Source organism: Diabrotica virgifera, chromosome 4, assembly GCF_917563875.1.
Source record: "Diabrotica virgifera virgifera chromosome 4, PGI_DIABVI_V3a".
Classification (NCBI taxonomy): Eukaryota; Metazoa; Arthropoda; class Insecta; order Coleoptera; family Chrysomelidae; genus Diabrotica; species Diabrotica virgifera.
The window spans coordinates 48,554,231-48,573,773 of record NC_065446.1 but is presented as its reverse complement, the minus strand read 5'-3'; the positions used below and the strand labels follow the sequence as shown (position 1 = coordinate 48,573,773).

At 33.0% G+C, this 19,543-nt stretch overlaps 1 protein-coding gene across 2 annotated transcripts in view; it reads left to right on the top strand.

The window, feature by feature from the left end:
- Positions 1-9,836, top strand: part of LOC114329020 (dual specificity protein phosphatase 23-like) — a 206,115-nt gene extending 196,279 nt beyond the window's left edge. Inside the window, exon 4 of one of the 2 annotated variants that reach the window (XM_028278034.2) lies at positions 8,798-9,836. In XM_028278034.2, the coding sequence (XP_028133835.2) occupies positions 8,798-8,882 (85 nt within the window). In that variant the 3' untranslated portion in view covers positions 8,883-9,836. Of the gene's footprint in view, positions 1-8,122; positions 8,304-8,797 lie in introns of those variants that run through there. The other variant, XM_050649122.1, reaches the window with a different exon arrangement.
- Positions 9,837-19,543: the final 9,707 nt, after the last annotated feature.

Genomic DNA, 19,543 nt, shown 5'->3' with positions numbered 1-19,543 from the left:
AAAATTTTAGATCTCTTTAGGTACAAATTTTACATAACTGATTTAATATTTTATTTTTACGATATTTACATTTGATATATTTATTGACAATTTATAATATTTGGGTAAAAAAAAAAGTCGTCTTGGTAACATACTAGTAAAATTTCATATTTGGCGGGGATAATACTTCTTGAAAACAAATGTCTGTGACAAGAAGCCAAAGCAAGGACAACAAAAAACAAAAAGAACATTCAGACCAAGAAGATATTTTAGACACGACAATCATGGCATCAGAACAGCAAGAATTATCAGGAATAGATAAACTATTACAACTGATGCAACTCCAGTCACAAAAACTGGATGACAATCAACGAAAAGTGGATCGAAAAATGGATGAAACACAACAAAAATTGGATCAGAAAATGGATAAAGTGGAGAAAAAAATGGATGACAATCAACAGGAAACAAAACAAGCGATAGAAGAGAACAATAAGAAAATAGAGGAACGCATAGAAAAGTATGAAATGAAAATTAAAGATCACATGCAAAAACAAGAAATGAGAATGAAGGACCACATGAAAGAACAAGAAATGAAAATTCAAAATAAAATGAAGGAGTTAACGAATTGCCAGAAAAAAGAAATGGAAAGTTTGGAAAACAAGGTGGAAAACGCTATTCAAGCAATCAGAGAAGAAATGGAAAGAAAGATTGCGGAAATCAATATTCAACAAAATGTAGGAGAAAGAAGAGAAATGGTTATAAATAGCACAGATGACGTGAAGATAAGGTTTGGCGGGGATGTAAGAAGATTACACCCAGTGCCGTTCATAAATAGCTTGAAAAAGAAAACACAGCACATCGGAAGTTTCGAAACAGCAAAAGAAACTATCAGAAACCATCTCAAAAATGAAGCAAGCCTATGGTTCGATTGCAAAGAAGAAGAATTTGACAGTTGGCAACAATTTGAACAAAAATTTTTGAATTATTTCTGGGGAAAAGTCCAACAATTGGAAATTAACAAGGAATTGCAAAATGGGAAATACAATGATAGGATGGGTATATCAGAAAGGACATATGCATTACAAATTTACTATAACGCAAAACATTTACAATATAATTACTCATCGGAACAATTAGTCGAACTGATTGCAAGACATTTCGAAGAAACGCTGGAAGACCATATCACATTGCAAAACTACAAAGACATAGATAGTTTATGCCAATTCCTACAAATAAGAGAATTGCGTTTAAGAGAAAGAAAATCAAGAAGGTCGCGAGAAGATTACAGGCCCCGAGAAACACAGGAGTACAGAGATAGAAATGAAAATAGGAGGGACTATACAAGACGAGATTTTAATCCCAGAAGGGAAAACGAAAATAGAGACAACGGAAGAGGAAATTATGAACAAAGAAATAGGCAATGGAATGAGGACAGAAATCGAGAATACCAGAATAGAAACACCACACGCTCAAATCAAGAAAACAGAAATAATGGTAGACAAAATGAACAGGGATATCGAGAAAACCGAAACAGATCCGACAGACCAAGAGAAAATAGAAGAGAAGTAAATAATACCCAGACAGATGGATATGACGGAGAGAGACATTATGACGAAAATATAAACAACGATGAGCAACCGGCGTTTTTTCACGACGGCGCTCACTAAAAACCAAAAATCAAACAGGAATCTTTTGTAACCCCAAGGATTTTATTAAATTGGCAAGAAACAACGAAAAGAAAAATGGAGTAAATTTAAAATTTGTGGATGGATTTATCAACGAGAAACCAATTAAAATTATGATAGACACTGGATCTGAAATAACATTGGTCAACAGAAAACTAATAGAAGAAGTTAACTTAACAAATTTAATTTACAAAATACCTAGGGTAAATTTAGTGGGCGCAAACAAACGGACATTGGCAACTATAAATGAAGGCATACGAGTAATGGTACGACTGGGTAAGAAGATGTATGCACTACAATGTGTAATAATGCCAAACATGTCACATGACATGATAGTAGGAGTTGACGAATTGGCAGAAAAACATGTAGTGATAAATTTTAAAAATAATACGATGAATCTAACAGAAGAAAAAGAAGAAGAACAGGACAAGGAACAGGAGAAACAAAATACGGACGAATCAGGTAAAGAACAAACAGTGGAAATGAATTTGGCAACGAAGCAAGGACAAAGAAGAAAAGGGAGAAAAAGTCAGAAAAAGACAAAAGAAAATGAAACCTGTGGCTCCTCAAAAGAAGAGTTGAGCCCAGAAGAAGAAAATTTGAGAGTATCAGAAACAAAGGAAACCTGGGATTCCTCAAAAGAAGAGACGAGCGCAGGAGAAGAAGAAATAAAGCAAAAAAATGAAAGCGAAAAAGATATGATCGAAACAGTGGCATTTGAAGAGGAGGCATATGAAAACGAGGATGCAGAATACACGATAAAAGTATGTGAAAAATCGGAGGAAAAAGACAGAAGATTAACATGGGAAAAAGGGAAAGACAACATAATAGCCGACACTCTAACACAGGATGAGGACACTGAAAATAAGGAAACAATTACTCTACAGGTGGGACTAATTAGAGTAATACAAGAAGAAGGGGTATAAGACGTAGATTAAAGTAAGGAAATATACAGGGAGTTGGTTTTGCCTCGAGAAAATTTATTTAAAAATGCAGATAAATTTTATCGAATACAAGGCGGGGATTTGTTATATTTCTATTTGATATAAAAATTAAAATTTGATAATTATAAACAAAATTCAATTTAATATAAAATATTTTCAATTTTCTCAACCACGGGCATATAAATTTAGAACACCCTGTATACAACAAATTGTTATATTTAATTTTAAGAAGTGATTAGAATAAGCGTACGAAACTCGGAACAATGTGCTTAGATAAACAAAGTGAATGACGCGTACCATTATCGTTCTTCTCGGAAGGTCGATCATTAGCCTATGCTAAATAAAACTCAGTGAAATCGATAATAGGTCATTATCGTTGTTCGCGGAAGGATCGATCATTAGCCGATGCTAAATAAGACTAAGTGGAAATAGAGAATAGGTCATTAAAATTTGTATATAGTAGAAAGTAATTTTAGAATGGGAATTAACTATTTTCTTTGAAATCCATTAAGTATATTTAGAAAGATTAAAAATTGGTTTTGAGGAAGACTGCGAATGAGAGTTGGTGGTGGAAGTTTGATTTGTGAATCTGGAAGGGATATTTAGAAAGTAGGGGAATGAATGACAAATAGAGATCAGAATGTTTTGAGCTGTCGAGAAGTGAAGTCGAGTAGTAGACGGTAGTGTTCGAGGAGTGAGAAAGCCGGTGTAGTTCCGTGAGTGTGGAGTATTTATCGTGGAACGAGAAGTAGGCCAGGTCGAGAGTAAAAGAACCTCCTTGAGCCCAGAGTGTCCCGGTAGCTGATAGCAGTTTCGAAAAAGGTAGAACACAGCATCACGACAAAAGCAGGAACGAGAGCTATTCGAGCTAGTTTTTCAAAGGAGAACATCACTGGAAGCCAGGACGAGGTTTGATCGCAGACAAGGATAGCAGGAAAGGGTCTTGTGTGAGGACATTTTCAGTTCACCAGGAAAAGGTCAGTCTCATTTGTTTGGACATGAATGTATGGGTTTTCGTATTAAATTCCACATAAAAAATTGAATAACATAATCAATAATATCAGAAAAGCTTCATCAAACGTAAATAGAGTTGTTCCTAATAACTCCTAATAGTTAAATGTTAATAAAAACTTTCAATTGAAAACCAAAAGGAAATAAGATTCCCATTTGTAAATGCTATGTTTAAGAATAATAAGAAATAGCAAATATTAAGCATTGATTGCCTTTTTAAATAAAATAAAAAATATTTTGATTATAATTGTAACCCATATGTGTATTTTTTTACTCTTTTCTTTTCTATCCCGATTAGGAACCATTAAGAAATATTTAGAAGCCACGGAAGTAAGTAATTAATTTATAATTCGCCCTGAGATTGAAAACATATTGATATGTGATCTGGTTAATTAATTAGATTAGTATTAATACATTGATTAAATTAAGTAACATATAAGAATATTATCTCATTTCAATAATAAAGATCACATCAATACATAGGTACATTTTGTTGCTTTGCTTTTATTTTTTTATAGAAATGACGAAATTTTTAATAAAAATGTCTAAACTGCAATGAACCTAGCATATTTAAGAATGTGTTTTTTGACCCTAACCCGACAAACAAATAAAACAAAAATTATAAAAAAATGCCATTGAATAAAAAAGAAATAAATATTTTTTATTATTATTTATTTATAGGTACAGATATAATTACTCGTATACAGTGAGTCCATAAAGTATCGCATAAATTCATTATTAGCTAAATAAACAACATTATTAGAAATTACGGAAACAGGTCAACTTTTGATTTTAATTTATGATATTTGGCATATATATCATACTAGTGACGTCATCTGTCTGGACGTGATGACGTAATCGACGATTTTTTAAAGAAGAATAATAGGGGTCGTGTGCTAGCTCATTTGAAAGGCAATTCAATTCTCTATTCAATAATATAAACATTAACATAATTATTTATACAGGGTGTCATATTTATACAATTTTTTTATATATTAAATTAACTGACACAAAAAGACGAATGTGCGTAATTTATTTAATTCAAAATACATTTTATTGCTGTCATAAAACAGAAATAAAATTTTTATTTGGCAAATAAACATTGCCTTTCGCTTAAATTAAATGTTCAAACTGTCAAGAGGCAGGTGGGTGGCAGCTTAAACATTTAAGCTTTTAAAAATTTAAAAATTTAAGCAAAAAGTAATGTTTATATTTGAAATAAACATTTTATTTATGTTTTCTGACAGTAGTAAAATGTATTTTGAATTAAATAAACTACGCAAAGTCTTCTTTTTGTGTCAATTAATTTAATTAAAAAATTGTTTTTGGACACCCTGCATAACTAATTATATTAATGTTTATATTACCGAAAGAGAATTGAATTACCTTTGAAATGAGCTATCACACGATCCATATTCTTATTGCAAAAATCATCGATTACGTCATCACGTCCAGACGGATGACGTCACTAGTATGATATGTATGCCAAAAAATCATAAATTAAAATCAAAAATCGACCTGTTTCGGTAATTTCTAATAATGTTGTTTATTTAGTTAATAATGAATTTATGCGTTACTTTATGGACGTATGTATGTATACGAGTAATTATATCTGTACTTATAAATAAAAAAAAATAAAAAATATTTATTTGTTTTTTATTCATTGGCGTTTTTGTTTTAATTTTTGTTTTATTTGTTTCTCGGGTTAGTGTCAAAAAAACACATTCTTAAGTATGCTAGGTTTATTGCAGTTTCGACATTTCTATTTGGATACAATAAATTGAAACATACAATACTTACAATAATATTAATTGCATTAAAAAGTTATTAGGCACCATAATTTAACCCGCGAGTAGTCGCGCGGTGAGATAGAATCTCAATTTTTATCCTTTTTCGCGATAACTTGATGAAAAATTTTGCAATTTTTAAAAAGATTCGTAAGTGCCTCGAGGAAGGGTGTAGTAATGCGTAGGAATTTTTTTTCTTCTTCTTCTTTTTGTGGAATTTATGGCTTTGGGGAGATAGCTTTAATCAGCGAGTAGTCGCGCCGTTAGATAGAATCTCACATTTCATCCTTTTTCGTAATACAGTAAAACCTGTCAGTAACGGCCACTAAAAATGAAAGAACTGTTGGCCGATATAGAAAGGTTGCCGCTATTGCCAGTTTTTGTAGTCTACATATAATTGGTTTGGGAAATTTTTAAACTGGCCGTTAGGACAGGTGGCCGATGTTGGCAGGTGGCCGTTAACACAGGTTTTACTGTACAGTAAAATTTGTCAGTAACGGCCACTAAAAATGAAAGAACTATTGGCCGATATAGAAAGGTGGACGGTATTGCCAATTTTTGTAGTCTACATATTATAATTGGTTTGGGAAATTTTTAAACTGGCCTTTAGGACAGGTGGCCGATGTTGGAAGGTAGCCGGTAACACAGGTTTTTTTAATAAAATTGTTAGAAATACATATTTTCAATATAAAAAGTATATAAAAATAGTACAAAATAAAAATTTGTTTTAAATTCGTATTTTGAGATAGAATCTCACAGGCGACTATCGACGTTACAGAAGTGAGCGCGACTACTCCCGGGTTAATAGATGTCTTATATTTTAATGGGTACCTAAATCAATTAGGGTTTGTAGCGTAATAGTGTATTTCAGTATTTCAAAGGCTAACCGATTTCAGCACTCTGGTGCCGTAGTATAGGAGCATTTGTAAATATGCTGCTCGTATTTATAGTCGCAATTTATGGGCCGTTTGAATGTTTCTCACTACGATCAAGCGTGCTCCCGCGAAACCGCGGCAAACACAGTCGAAGGTAGGGATGTTCAACATGCTGTATCTCTGGTAATTTTACTCCGATCAATCTGAAATCTGCGGAGAGTTGAAGTTATGCACTTTCATTTAAAATAGTAAACAAAATTAAAATTTCAAGCGTTACCCCCACCCCTCTCCCCTTAATCGTGTGTCGAATTAATTTTCGTAATTAATTGTAATAGAATGTTAACCTATTATACGACCATTTTACAGAATAATTTGAAAGTAGTTCATAACTTGCCTGAATATTAAACTTTTTCAAAAAAAAACAAACACAAATATTTCGCATTTCATGAAGGTGAAAGATAGAAAGAAAATAAAAATGAAGTAGAAATTCTTTATAATAAGCTAATAAGCTTAATATATAATGCAACAAAACCCCCTTAAATTTTTTTTTGTTGGGTTACAAGAATTCCAAATTTTGAGCACATAATAAACGAAAATTTTGAGTTTCTATTGAAATTTATTAACGAAGGAGTTGAAAAAGGTTGACTATTTAAGCGATTAATAAATTAACAAATATTATTGAGTTGACAGATGGGATAATGCTTTAAGTTGGATTTATAGTTTGACGTAGCGTAGACGTAGACGCAACGGAGATGGAAGAAACGGACTGGAGAAGTAAGAAAATAATATGCCAATTTATAAATCGACGTAGCGGAATTTTTGCGCATGAGTAGAAAGAGTAAACAATGACTTAATTCTAATTCAACAACATAGCCTATAAATTATACGAACAGTAAACAAAATTTGTGTTTATTTATTTATACTTATACTATTATTTATTATAATATTTATCTATTTTGTGTGCCATGGATTAGGAAATAAACGAAGGTATGCTCCTTGGTGCCGCATGCCGTGGGATTTCCAACTATTTTGTTTCATTTCCTGGTCTTTAAAATGTTTATTGGATTTACCTATCGTATAATATGTGTGGATAACCCCGAATTAGGCTAATAAACAACTCATATTTATCTGAAATATTAAAATGACTCTATGATATATTTTTATTAAATTAATAACTTAACATGAGTTCAGGGAAGAAATACATCAAAAAATAAACCTTAATATTTCTCTCAAAACAAAAGATGAACTTGAATTGGCAGTATATGAATTTACTACACTTCTCCAAGAAGCTGCTTGGAATGCCACTCCAAAATGTAAAGATACACATAATAAAAGAAACAATCCTATTAATATAAGAAATCAAATTAAAGAGAAGAGGAGACTAAGAAAGATATGGCAAAACACAAGGCAGCATCAAGACAAAATGAACTACAATAGAGCCGCAAGACAGCTAAAAAATACAATACTACAGCACAAAAACTCCTACATCGAAAATTATCTTCAAAATTTAACACCAACAGCAGATACCGATTATTCACTTTGGAAGGCAACCAGGAAATTAAAACAACCCAGTAAACACATACCAGCATTAAGAAATCCAGATGGCTCATGGTCGAGAACAGATCAAGAAAAAGCAGAGATAATTTACCACAATTTGACCAAAATATAAACATAAATATTTTTTAACCATGAAAAACTGAAGAAAACGGACGATTTTTTCACAAAAATTTTTCAAAATTCCGTAAAATCTTTTATTCGCGGAATTTTTCACTAACGGTGGTAAATTTTCACGTAAGAAACCTTCCTTTTTCAAATGCCGTACGATTTTTTTTTTGTTTCAGAGATCCCATTCCTGAGATTAACTGTCCACCATCGGAACTACTTTTTTTTCGAGGCCTCGAATTTGGCTCCCTCTACAATATTAGTGTACGTGAATAAATGAAAAAAGATATAATCTTTGTATTCTCTAAGAGTTAGATATTAATATGTAAAAAGTTTTATGTTCATTTTTAATAAAAGTCCTAAGAAAAAATTTGTTGAAAAAATGCTTATTTTTTGTCTTCTAAAGTTTACCTTAATATAATTAATATAAAATATGTTTAACCTTCGATTCTGAATAAAAAAGAGTATCAACCTCACTCAAAGTCAAAGTATTATAAACTTAGATTCAGTAGCCTCGAGTAACAGTGAAATGTCATGCTGGTTATTATTCAAAGGTGTATATAAACATTGCCCTGTTGATATAGACTTGTAGTTAGTAGTAAGTATTAACGTAAAGTCGATGTCGACACGGTGTTAGGCTAGGTCGCTATATTATTATTGTAAACAAGTTGTTATGGTTTAGTCATCGATAGTGTGGATTGAAAATATAATATATTTGAACAAGAAATAGAGTTTTAATTAATTTGGACCAAAAAGGCACATGATCCCAACCACCAACATATTTATTTATCACAATATATAAATATTATGGATTATTACTTTATAAATAAATAACAACACAAAATATTTTCCAGGTTACAACGGCCAGGATCTATCGAGACATATCAACAAGAACGAGCAGTGTTTAAATATTATGATTATCTACTCAGTACAAAATAAATTAATAAATTACTCGGTATTATAGTACAAAATGATGGCGATTCAGACGGGTAAACTGAGATGCGTTGGTGAAATTTTCCTAAGCATCACTCGATTGGTATTTGTGTACCTGAGTAAACAGTTTACTTGAATCGTTATCGACACTCATTTCACCTGTCCCCGTTAGAAATCGTTCTAACCACACTCCGGTATAATATTTAAATATATTTACCGACCAGTCGGTGCGTTTTGTTTCAAATAAGTCTTCTTGAAAAGCCTCTTTGATAAAGGGTAAACCTAGAAACACGTGTCATGGGATGGCAAGAAGCTCGATTTGAATCAAAACAAAACCGTATATTTTTACTTAAATTAATAAATATTGTCTTGCCTTATATTGTAAGATGTCTAATTAACTATATTTTCCGTCGACCGTCCATTTATGATCAATTTTAACATCCTCAAAATCATTGATTAATGACCCCTATTAATGAATGATTTTCTATTAACGAACGATTTCATTATAGGCAACACAACATACATTGCTTGCATAAATTAATTAAACGCTCTGTGATTGGCAGTGACCTGTGGTGTAGGCAACCAAACATATACCGATTTATATTCCCACTAAAAAAAATTAAAATCAAGTAGCCGCTGTTAGTACTATCTGTCATTGTATGTCATTATTTACTTTATTGTTTAAAATTCTGTGTATTTGAAAAATCAAAAGATGGATATATCTTTATTTCTGAAAAGTACGGTCGACGGAAAAGTTTTGTAATGAACTCGTGAATTAAAATGGCGATTAACAATCTCGAACATTAACGCGCTCGCCCCGCTCACGCGTTAAAATATCTCAATTGTTAATCGCCCTTATTAATACACTTGTTGGTTAAATAACTATTATTAATGATTATTTATATTGTCATTCAAATCAAAAAAATTATTTAATTAATAAATTACTTTATACTGTAATAAGTACCTAGTTGTTTTTTCGTTTTTTACCCTGTCAGAAACAGTTAGTGGTATGAATAAAAACGGAGTATAAACTCACGAGTATTTTCTCATGAGTATGAGAGTAATGTATAAGTTTATACTCTATTTTATAAAAATAAAAATATTTGATGTGATGAGTTTCTACTCACAGTACACAAGATTTGATGGAGTATATACTCCGCGGTTTATTCACATTTAGAGGTTCATTGACCATATGAGACAATAAAATCCCGTTAACGTTGTAGTTACTTTTAGCTCTCTTATTTTGAACATGATCAGAGAACATCAGAGAATGTATATATGACTTTCTCTGGACCAACTAAAGCATATCGGGCTGTTAGTACCGAATTGCAACGAAATAATGTGACATTGGTGTCGTAGCGATATCTGCTAAAAGCAAGTGAAAGTTTTACTTTAATAAAATATAAAATAATATCAAAATTAAACTTTATTGGGATCATTTTTCTGGTAACACCTTAGTGGGTTCTAAAAATTTTGAAAGTCAAATTAATGCCGAAGAAAAGAAGGCTGAGGGAAATCTAATAATGGTATTTCACTTCTGTCCTGTGCAACGCGGAAAAAAACCATCGAAAAATGGTCCCCCATACTCAGTTAGGAGTAAAACTAATAGAAAGAAATAATATTTTCGTTGCAAAATGACAAAAAAGCCGTGTTATATTTCAGTTGAAGTGAAATGCAATTATTAGATTTCCCGCAGCTTTCTTTGCTCCGGCATTCGTTTGGCTTGCAAATGTTTAGAAGCCACGAAAGTGTTACCAGAAAAATGGTCCCAATAATGTTTTATTTTGATATTATTGTATATTTTATTAAAGTAAAACCTTCGCTTGCAACAGCATTAACTGAAAAATGCAACATTTACTGTAAATTCGAGATTTAGCATTGAGTTGATAGCGAAGCCGGGTCGGTAAATGTGTGGATTTTGCCGTTTAGAAAAGCACTTCAGTGAATCTGAGAAAATCTGCCGGTAATATTGCTTACGAAAGTCAAGCTTTGGCGTATTCGTAGTTCTTTTATTTTATTTTGTAGTTTATTAGATTATGACGATTGTGCGGGCGATGTGGAGATGATGAAATGTTTTCTTGCTTCATATTTCTTCTTCGGAATGCGGTGACGTTTAAATAAATAAAAAAACATACATCCATTTTTATCCAGATATAAAAAATATTTTTGCTGTATAAGGGGCAATATTTCAGAGATATACGTATCGGCGTAGCATGTTACCAATTTAGATAAACGTGTACCTGTCGTACGCTTTTTTAAAAGATAGGTATTTTGTGAAGAATAACTTATTTTTTTCTGATAGCGTTGCGTATTATCATCAAGGCTGTACATTGTGGATTGAATGTTTGCCGCTCTTACTAAGAGCTCTCTGATTCGCTTATTGCGCTGTATCACTCCACATTCCACTTGTGTGTTGTCAAAGTTTGTTGTTTGACTTGGCTTTAGTTACAATTTTCTTCTACTCATTTCGATATGTGCATAGTGCTCTCCAGTTTCTCACTTTCAGAATTTTGATATCTCTCAAGACCTGGTCCTCCCATTTCTCTGGGTCTTCTCCCTGGTGTTTCAGTATCTGGTTTCCATCTGGTGATCTTCTTAGTCAGTAGCAGTGCCGGTTTAACCTAACTTCGGGCCCTGGGCGCTGGAGGTTTAGGGGCCCCATTCATTGCTATTCGTTGTCAGTTTTTTAACAAGAAAACACATGCATTAACTATAAAGGCTTATTGTAAAATCCATAAAATATTTTTTTAAACAAGCAAGAAGAATAGCAAACGTGAAAAATAATCCCGGGCCGGCGTAGCTCAGGCGGTAGTATGCTTGACTCGCGTGCTGGTAGGTTGGGGTTCAAATTCCAGCGTCGACAAGAACAACTAGACATTTTTAAAATGTCTATTGGCCCCAGGCCGCCTCAGCCTTAAATAAAATGAGTACCTTTGGTAAAACCAGGGGTAATAATAGGCGGTTGAAGCGTAGCACTGGCCCTGTTACCCTCCTTGTATACCGTAGGCCCTAGATATAACAGACTACCCTGCTATAATCCCAAAGGCGCGTCAGCGGTATAAAACGGGATATTATTATTATAAAAAATAATCCAAAAAATACATTTAAAAACATAAATCAAAAACAGAAAGTTTCACAAAACAACACCATGACAAACAAAAAACATATTCTAAAAGATACATAAAGACAAAAATTAGATCACTTTTTTTCTTGACTTAGCATTCGCAAACTGCCATATAATATTATCACAATTCAGTTTCTCCAGTTCTTCATTCTCTATATACAATAGTGATAATGCATCTAGGTTTTCTTGACCCAAATTTGACCTTAAATATGTTTTTATTCTTTTTAAAGCCGAAAAGACCGCTCGCCTGACGCATTAGAGATTAGGATCGCCAAATAAATTTGCAGTTAAAATATTGGGAACAGTTTCGTTTACATCCTGGATGACATCAAATTTTTCATAAAATGCATGTTTATTTAAATTTTGGCATAACGTCCCAATATGGGTAATTTCATTATGCAAGCTCTTTTTGGTTTCATCAACATCTTTTATATATTTCTCGCATAAAGTATTAATTGACGTCTTGACTTCTTCTTTCTCTAGCGTAAAAGAATATATAAAAGCTGATGTTACATCCTTGTAGCAGTCAATTCACTTTAAAAGATTTTGAGTAATATTGTCGCATATAACATTAAATACTTCAATTCTGAATATCTCTTGCTCCTTTAAAATGATTTGACTTTCACCTTCTTCGAAAAATGTTTTTATTTTCTTTATTCTTTGAAGGTCAGTTGTATAGTAGATGTTTGAGATATCCTCGCCTTCGCAATAGAAAGTTTTCGCTTCTTGTTCAATTTCGCTAAAGTTATTTCTTATGTCTCCAACAAAGCTCAAAAGAGATGCCATTAATTCTACCCCAATTGACAAGTTCTACGTTTAAGTCCACAGTTTTTAGCGTTTTGCTTGTTGCATTCACTCGTTCCAAAATTCTTGCCCAAATCAGTGTCAATAGAGCTGTCTCAAAGGTATCCATTTTATTGCACAGTGCCTTGGCTTCACTTCTATCTGCTGATTTTTCATCTCTATTATTGCTTAACTGGAAAAAATAGGTTTGATGGATCTGTAGTTTCTAAATAATGCATTTACAGCGTCAAATCGGGCGGACCATCTAGTTTCAATTAATCTTTTTACACAACATTTGCCGCTTTCTTTCAGTAAATTCCACCTTTGAGGAGAAGCCGAAAAAACGTGTAGATACTTTGAACAGTTCTGAAATAACTAGTTGCTTCCAAGCTGGATTCACATGCAAAATTCACTACAATTCGAGACACCTTTCTGACAACTTTCTGTAGTTTTTTGCCACAAATGTTGACACGGGGCCCTTGTGGGTCTAGGCTACGCCACTGTGTATAGGCGTGAAGATATGTAACAATAAAACATAGGCATTTGCAGTGCATTGGCGTATCTGCGTATAAGATTATTTTCGGAAAATATGTAGATTATTTAGCGACTTTATTTTTTTATAATTAAAAGGAACGGGCATCTTCGGGCCCCTCCGGGGCCCGGGCCCCTGGGCGCCCGCTCCTTGCGCCCAGTGGATAAACCGGCACTGGTCAGTAGGTCGTTTTTCCTTCTCTCTACAGGGTGATTGATTAGTAGGGTAAAGCTCAATAGCTCCGCTATAGTAATAGATAGCAATAAAAGTTAATAACAAAAAATTTAGCCACCTTTGAGCTTCACATTACAAAATTAGTTAGAATGTTACAGGGTGTTCGATAAAACAGTGGCAGACCTAAATTTGTTTTTTTAAATGGTCCACCCTATATTTTATCTTAAATTCGAAATCCTGTTAACTTATCCATCACAAAAATATAAAGGTTTATAATGTTATACAGGGTATTTAAAAAGTTATAACCAATTTTGTATGAAAATCGTAACAAGTTCAACTCCCTGTTTAAATAAAAATAAGCACAACAGCAATGGTTTATTAATGCCATATTTTTTTATTTATTGTCAAAATTTTTATGAATATATTGATATTGCTAATTTTCTTTATATCAAATACAGGGTGAGTCAAAACGCAAGTACATTATTTTCTTAGTAATGTTAAATGGAACACCCTATATTTTATATCATTATTGAAAAGTAACATTAACGTACTTTAATTTTTATATAACATTCCCTATGCCCAAATTTATTAGTTTTCGAGATATTTTCATTTTTCAGAGCAAATTATTTTAGGTGTTTAAATTCATCTAAATTTTAAGTAAGCCATGACTGAATTGACAATTGAAGATTACCGATTATCAATCCGGTAATCAATGTAACACTGTAGGAAATAAAGAAATAAAAATAATTTATTAGCATGTAATACATTTTACAAACAAAAACACAACCACTACATGCAACATTTTTGAAACAATTATAAACTATATTTTTATGTAAATGCAACAAATAAACAAAGAAAATTAGCAATAAATTTTACAAAAAAACACACAAACACAAAATACAATATTTTGTGAAGACAATTAAACACTACTTTTGTATGTAAAGGTAACAATATAACAAATAAAGAACGAAACATAATTTATCAGTAATACATTTTGCAAAAAAAAACATGTTTGAAAAAATTAGAAGCTACGTTTAATAAAATATTTTTAATATTTAATTACATAAGGTGTTCAAAATTATCTCCTAACACATTTATGTACGCCTAAAAACGATCATTGAATGAGCTACTTACTCTACGGAGCATTTGTAAATTAACACATCGAAATACACTTTGTATTCTGTTTTTCATCTCATCCCTTGTTGTTGGAGGTATTTTATAAACTTCGTTATTAACGTAACCCCAAAAAAATCAGTCCAGTTTATTAAATTCTGGTGATTTGGGTGGCCAAGCTACTGGTCCATTGAAAAATGAAGATATCTCGAAAACTAATAAATTTGGACATAGGGAATGTTGTCTAAAAATTAAAGTCCGGTACTTTTCAATAGTGATATAAAATACAGGGTGTTCCATTTAAAATTACTGAGAAAATAATGTACTTGCGTTTTGACTCACCCTGTATTTGATATAAAGAAAATTAGCAATATCGACCATTCTTGAAAATTTTGACAATACGTTAAAAAATATGGCATTAATAAACCATTGTTGTTTTGCTTATTTTTATTTATACAGGGAGTTGAACTTGTTACGATTTTCATATAAAATTGGTTATAACTTTGTAAATACCCTGTATAACATAACAAACCTTTACATTTTTGTGATGGAGAAGTTAACAGGATTTCGAATTTAAAATAAAATATAGGGTGTCCCATTTAAAAAAATATAAGTTTGGTCTGCCACTGTGTTATCGAACACCCTGAAACATTCTAACTAATTTTGTAATGTGAAGCTCAAAGGTGGCTAAAATTTTTGTTATTATCTTTTATTGCTATCTATTACTATAGCGGAGCTATTGAGCTTTACCCTACTAATCAATCACCCTGTATGTGTCCCAGCCATCTCAGTCACTGCGCTTTAATAAATCTAAAAATAAAAATGTATACCATTTTTTTTATTTAGTTGCCATGCGAAGGCTAAAAAATCTTATTTTTCACTTAGAATAAGGAGCGCACTCCAGCACTCTGAATCGATGAAAACTTTACCTTTACCTTCCTAATAAATAATCTAACTTCTCCCTTCATTATCCTTCTTAACTTATGGTTCATTCTTCTTCTCATTTCTCCGTTGTCAAATTCTTATCGGGCCCATAATCAGTCTGAGGATTTTCCATTCGAATATTCTCAATTTTTCTTCATCTTTTTCTGTGAGGCATATTGTCTCAGCTGCGTACGTAATTACTGGTCTGATTGCAACTCTATATATTATATATTTCCAGTTTTGTATTTCTGGAAAAGTTCTTGTCCTTCATTAGCGTATGATATCTCCAGTACGTTTTGTTGCCTGCTAGTATTCGCTCCGTTACTTCTTGACTTTTCTTATTTTGGCCATTCACTATTACTCCCAAATGCGTTGCATATTGGGACCGTGCAAGTTCGAAAGAGTGACACCTGGTTTCATAGCTCAGCAACATTTTAGCACTTTTTTATATTCGTCAATTATAATTGTCCTGGTTACTGGAAAATTGACAAGGCCATAGCACAAAAAAATGATCAGAATGCAAAGTAAGATTTAGGTTATGTTATTAACAGGGTAAACATTGCAGATAATAAATTTTGTTCTCCTCGACGGCTGAGCGCCCGAAAGGTGTGGCCATCAAGCCTACGTCTGTCAGTACGTTACCTCTATGCTGAACTTCCACTACTATGGTCCATTTTGACCTACCTGAAGGATACTTGGTGCCTGAAAAGCGACGTGTGCTTGCAGTTAAAGTATTTGTTTGTTGCATGATCTAAGTTATATCATAGTGGTGATGTCAGACTGCTGTAACGGAAGGTTATTACGTTTGACTGTCCCGTGGCTATTTAAATTCTTCATTCTTAATGGTTTTCTCTATATCCAGCTAACTGCTGTCTGGACTGTCTATGTACCGTTCTTTGGTTTTCGTCATAGTAAGTCAATTTTCTTAATACTCTGCTAGGATGGTTCTTTATAATCCTGATATTGTTGAATGTTTTGTGTGTTCTTTCGTCTATCATTCTTAGGACTTTTTTTGTTACTTATGTCCAAATACGTATCTTAATGGGACATATCCAGGTATATTCAGAAAGCTTCTCTGACCATGTGATTTTGGATTGTTTGCATTTTTTTCTTGTTGGTTTTACACGTGCGCCCCCATGCGGCTGAGGCGTATGTTAGTGTTGTATCTTTGTCTTAAATTTCAGTTTACTCTTTCAACCTATTAGCGCTGAGAGTTGACTTCTAAGGGCTTTAGCTTTGTTGACCGTTTTTTTCACGTATTCTGTAAAGATCAGCATTTTGCCCAGCATTATGCCTAGGTATTTGGCTTAATTTGACCATTCAATTTGGGTATCAAATGAGGATAGTACATCATTTGGTCTGCCTCTTCTTTTTTGGTACATGACGGCCTGTGTTTTGTCAGGGTTGACAGCTATTTTCCACTGCATTTTGTTATCGTTTGTGAAATTTTGGTTTGTTACATTAAAAACACTTCTATTACGGGCACAAAGGACTCTTACAAAAAACACATTAAAAAAGTTTGATCATGGTAAGGCTGAAAACCTTACCATATAAAGAGGACGATGGCTGCATGCTGGATACTAATATTATCTGTATATCATAATCTCCCTCTATAAATTTACCTTGAACCCAAAACCTAAAAACATACAGTCTACACAACTCTGAAATTATACTAATTATTTCAGATATCTACATGCCTATATTGTACAAGTACTATCAAGGGCCCTCCCTGTATAGGGTGTTTCAATTGGGATAATAGCATTGAAGCGCTAAACTACTTCAGATAATTATTGAAATATTATTGAAAAACAATATTTCAATCAACCGTGATAGCTATCGTTCACCCTAGCCTACTCAGATTCCCAAAGTGTGTGTTCGTGTTGTCCTAATCAAAAATATGAACCACGAAGATCTGGATTGGAAGCAAACAAAACAATATTTTAACTAATCATGTTTATTTTTCAATAAAGACATAAATAAACATGACTTCTTAAATTCAATAACGTACAGGGTGTTTGGTAAAGAACGGGCCATAGGTTAACCGCACATTCCTGAAGTTAAAATAGGTGGATTTAAGCTAACTTACCTTAGTACAAAAGTTGATAATAACCTAAATACAGGGTGTCAAAGTTAAACTTTTATTTTATTTATTTCTGAATATTTCCTGACAGGCTTGGAACAACAACACGAAATTTGGTAAGTGATGCTGGTACTATACACCCTACTAAATTATGTTAAACAAACGTTTCTGGCTACTACCTGAGGCGTACGACGGGGGGACGTGAATGGTTGACCCTTCCCAAATTCTACGCCACTAGCGAAATTTCTATTTTAGTGCAATTTTTGTATTTTCCAATACTTTCTATGTAAATAATATAGTCTTCATTCGCAACGATAAAGCGATTAGTTTTCGAGATATTTTAAGCTAAAAATGAAGGATCACAATATATTAATCAAAATAACTGTGCCTTTTCATTTTTAACTTCAAATATCTCGAAACCTAATGACTTTATTGTTACAAATGAAGAGTATATTAATTGCATAGAAAGTATTGGAGAATCTAAAAACTATTCTAAAATATCAGTTACGACAGCGGCGTAGAATTTGGGAAGGGTCAACCCTTCACTTTCCCCTGTCGTACGCCTCTGGTATTAACCAGAAACGAGTATTTAACATAATTTAGTAGGGTGTATAGTGTATAGTACCTCAACTTTCTGTCTGCCAAGTATCATAACGATATGGCAAATAGTTTTAAAGTACCGGGCACAAATAATTCCTAAAGTTTTAAATAAAGAATAAATTATTTAAAAAAAAATAATACTTTCAAACAATTTGACATATCCGCGTCATACTTGGCAGAAAGTGTAGGTACTATACACCCTACTAAATTATGTTAAATAATCGTTTATGGTTAATACCAGAGGTGTACTACAGGGGAAAGTGAAGGGTTTACCCTTCCCAAATTCTACGCCACTGATGTAACTGCTATTTTAGCATAATTTTTAGATTCTCCAATACTTCTCCAACATCATTTGATAATCTATTGTTACTACAATTCAAAATAATATTTATATGTTAAAATAATTGTATATTATGTATTTATAATATTGTAAGTATTTTTGTAAATAAAAAAATATTGTAAATATTTTTTATTGTATGCATATTTTCTAGATAAATATGCATATTTTGCATAAAATACTGCATATTTTTGTATAAAATACTGCATATTTATGCGCATATTTCTTACTTTTTTATTTGCATATTTGTCTAAGTCTATTTATAACCAATGTGTTTTGCCTTTACAAACTTATGGAGCAGAGACACTGATGCAAAAATCCGCGAATAAACTCAGAGTTACACAACGAGCCATGGAATGTGCAATGCTGACCGTGAGCCTTCGAGACCACATAACAAACCAACAAATCAGGCAAAGATCAGGACCTCGATTTTTGACACTTCGCTTCGTTATCGAACGTATTCACTTCGTATCTGTTTAGTATACGAAGCGAATACGTTCGATATCAAAGCGAAGGGTCAAAAATCGAGGTCCAGGAGTCAAGACATCATCGAAAGAGCTACGACGCTTAAGTAAAAATGGGCAGGGCATTTATCTAGAACACAAGATGGACGGTGGGCAAGACGAATCATGGAATGTAGGCCCAGAAACTATAAAAGAAGCAGAGGACGACCACCGACTAGGTGGACCGACGACATAAAACGGGTAGCAGGAAACTGGCTACAAGCAGCCCAGTGTAGTGAACATTGGAAAGACCTGAGGGAGGACTATGCCCAGCGGTGGACGCGATTGGGTGATTGATGATGATAAAGTCCACGTTGATACTCTAAACCGCAGGGGTTGTTCTGACACTATTGTTATCAATTCCAGAGACCTACCTGCTAAAAACAACACCCTTCTCAACCATGCATTACCTATCGGACCATACTCGAACCGGGTTAGGGCATATCCTCGGAATCAACCTGATTTCTTGCTCATGCACGATTTTTACACATCCTTAA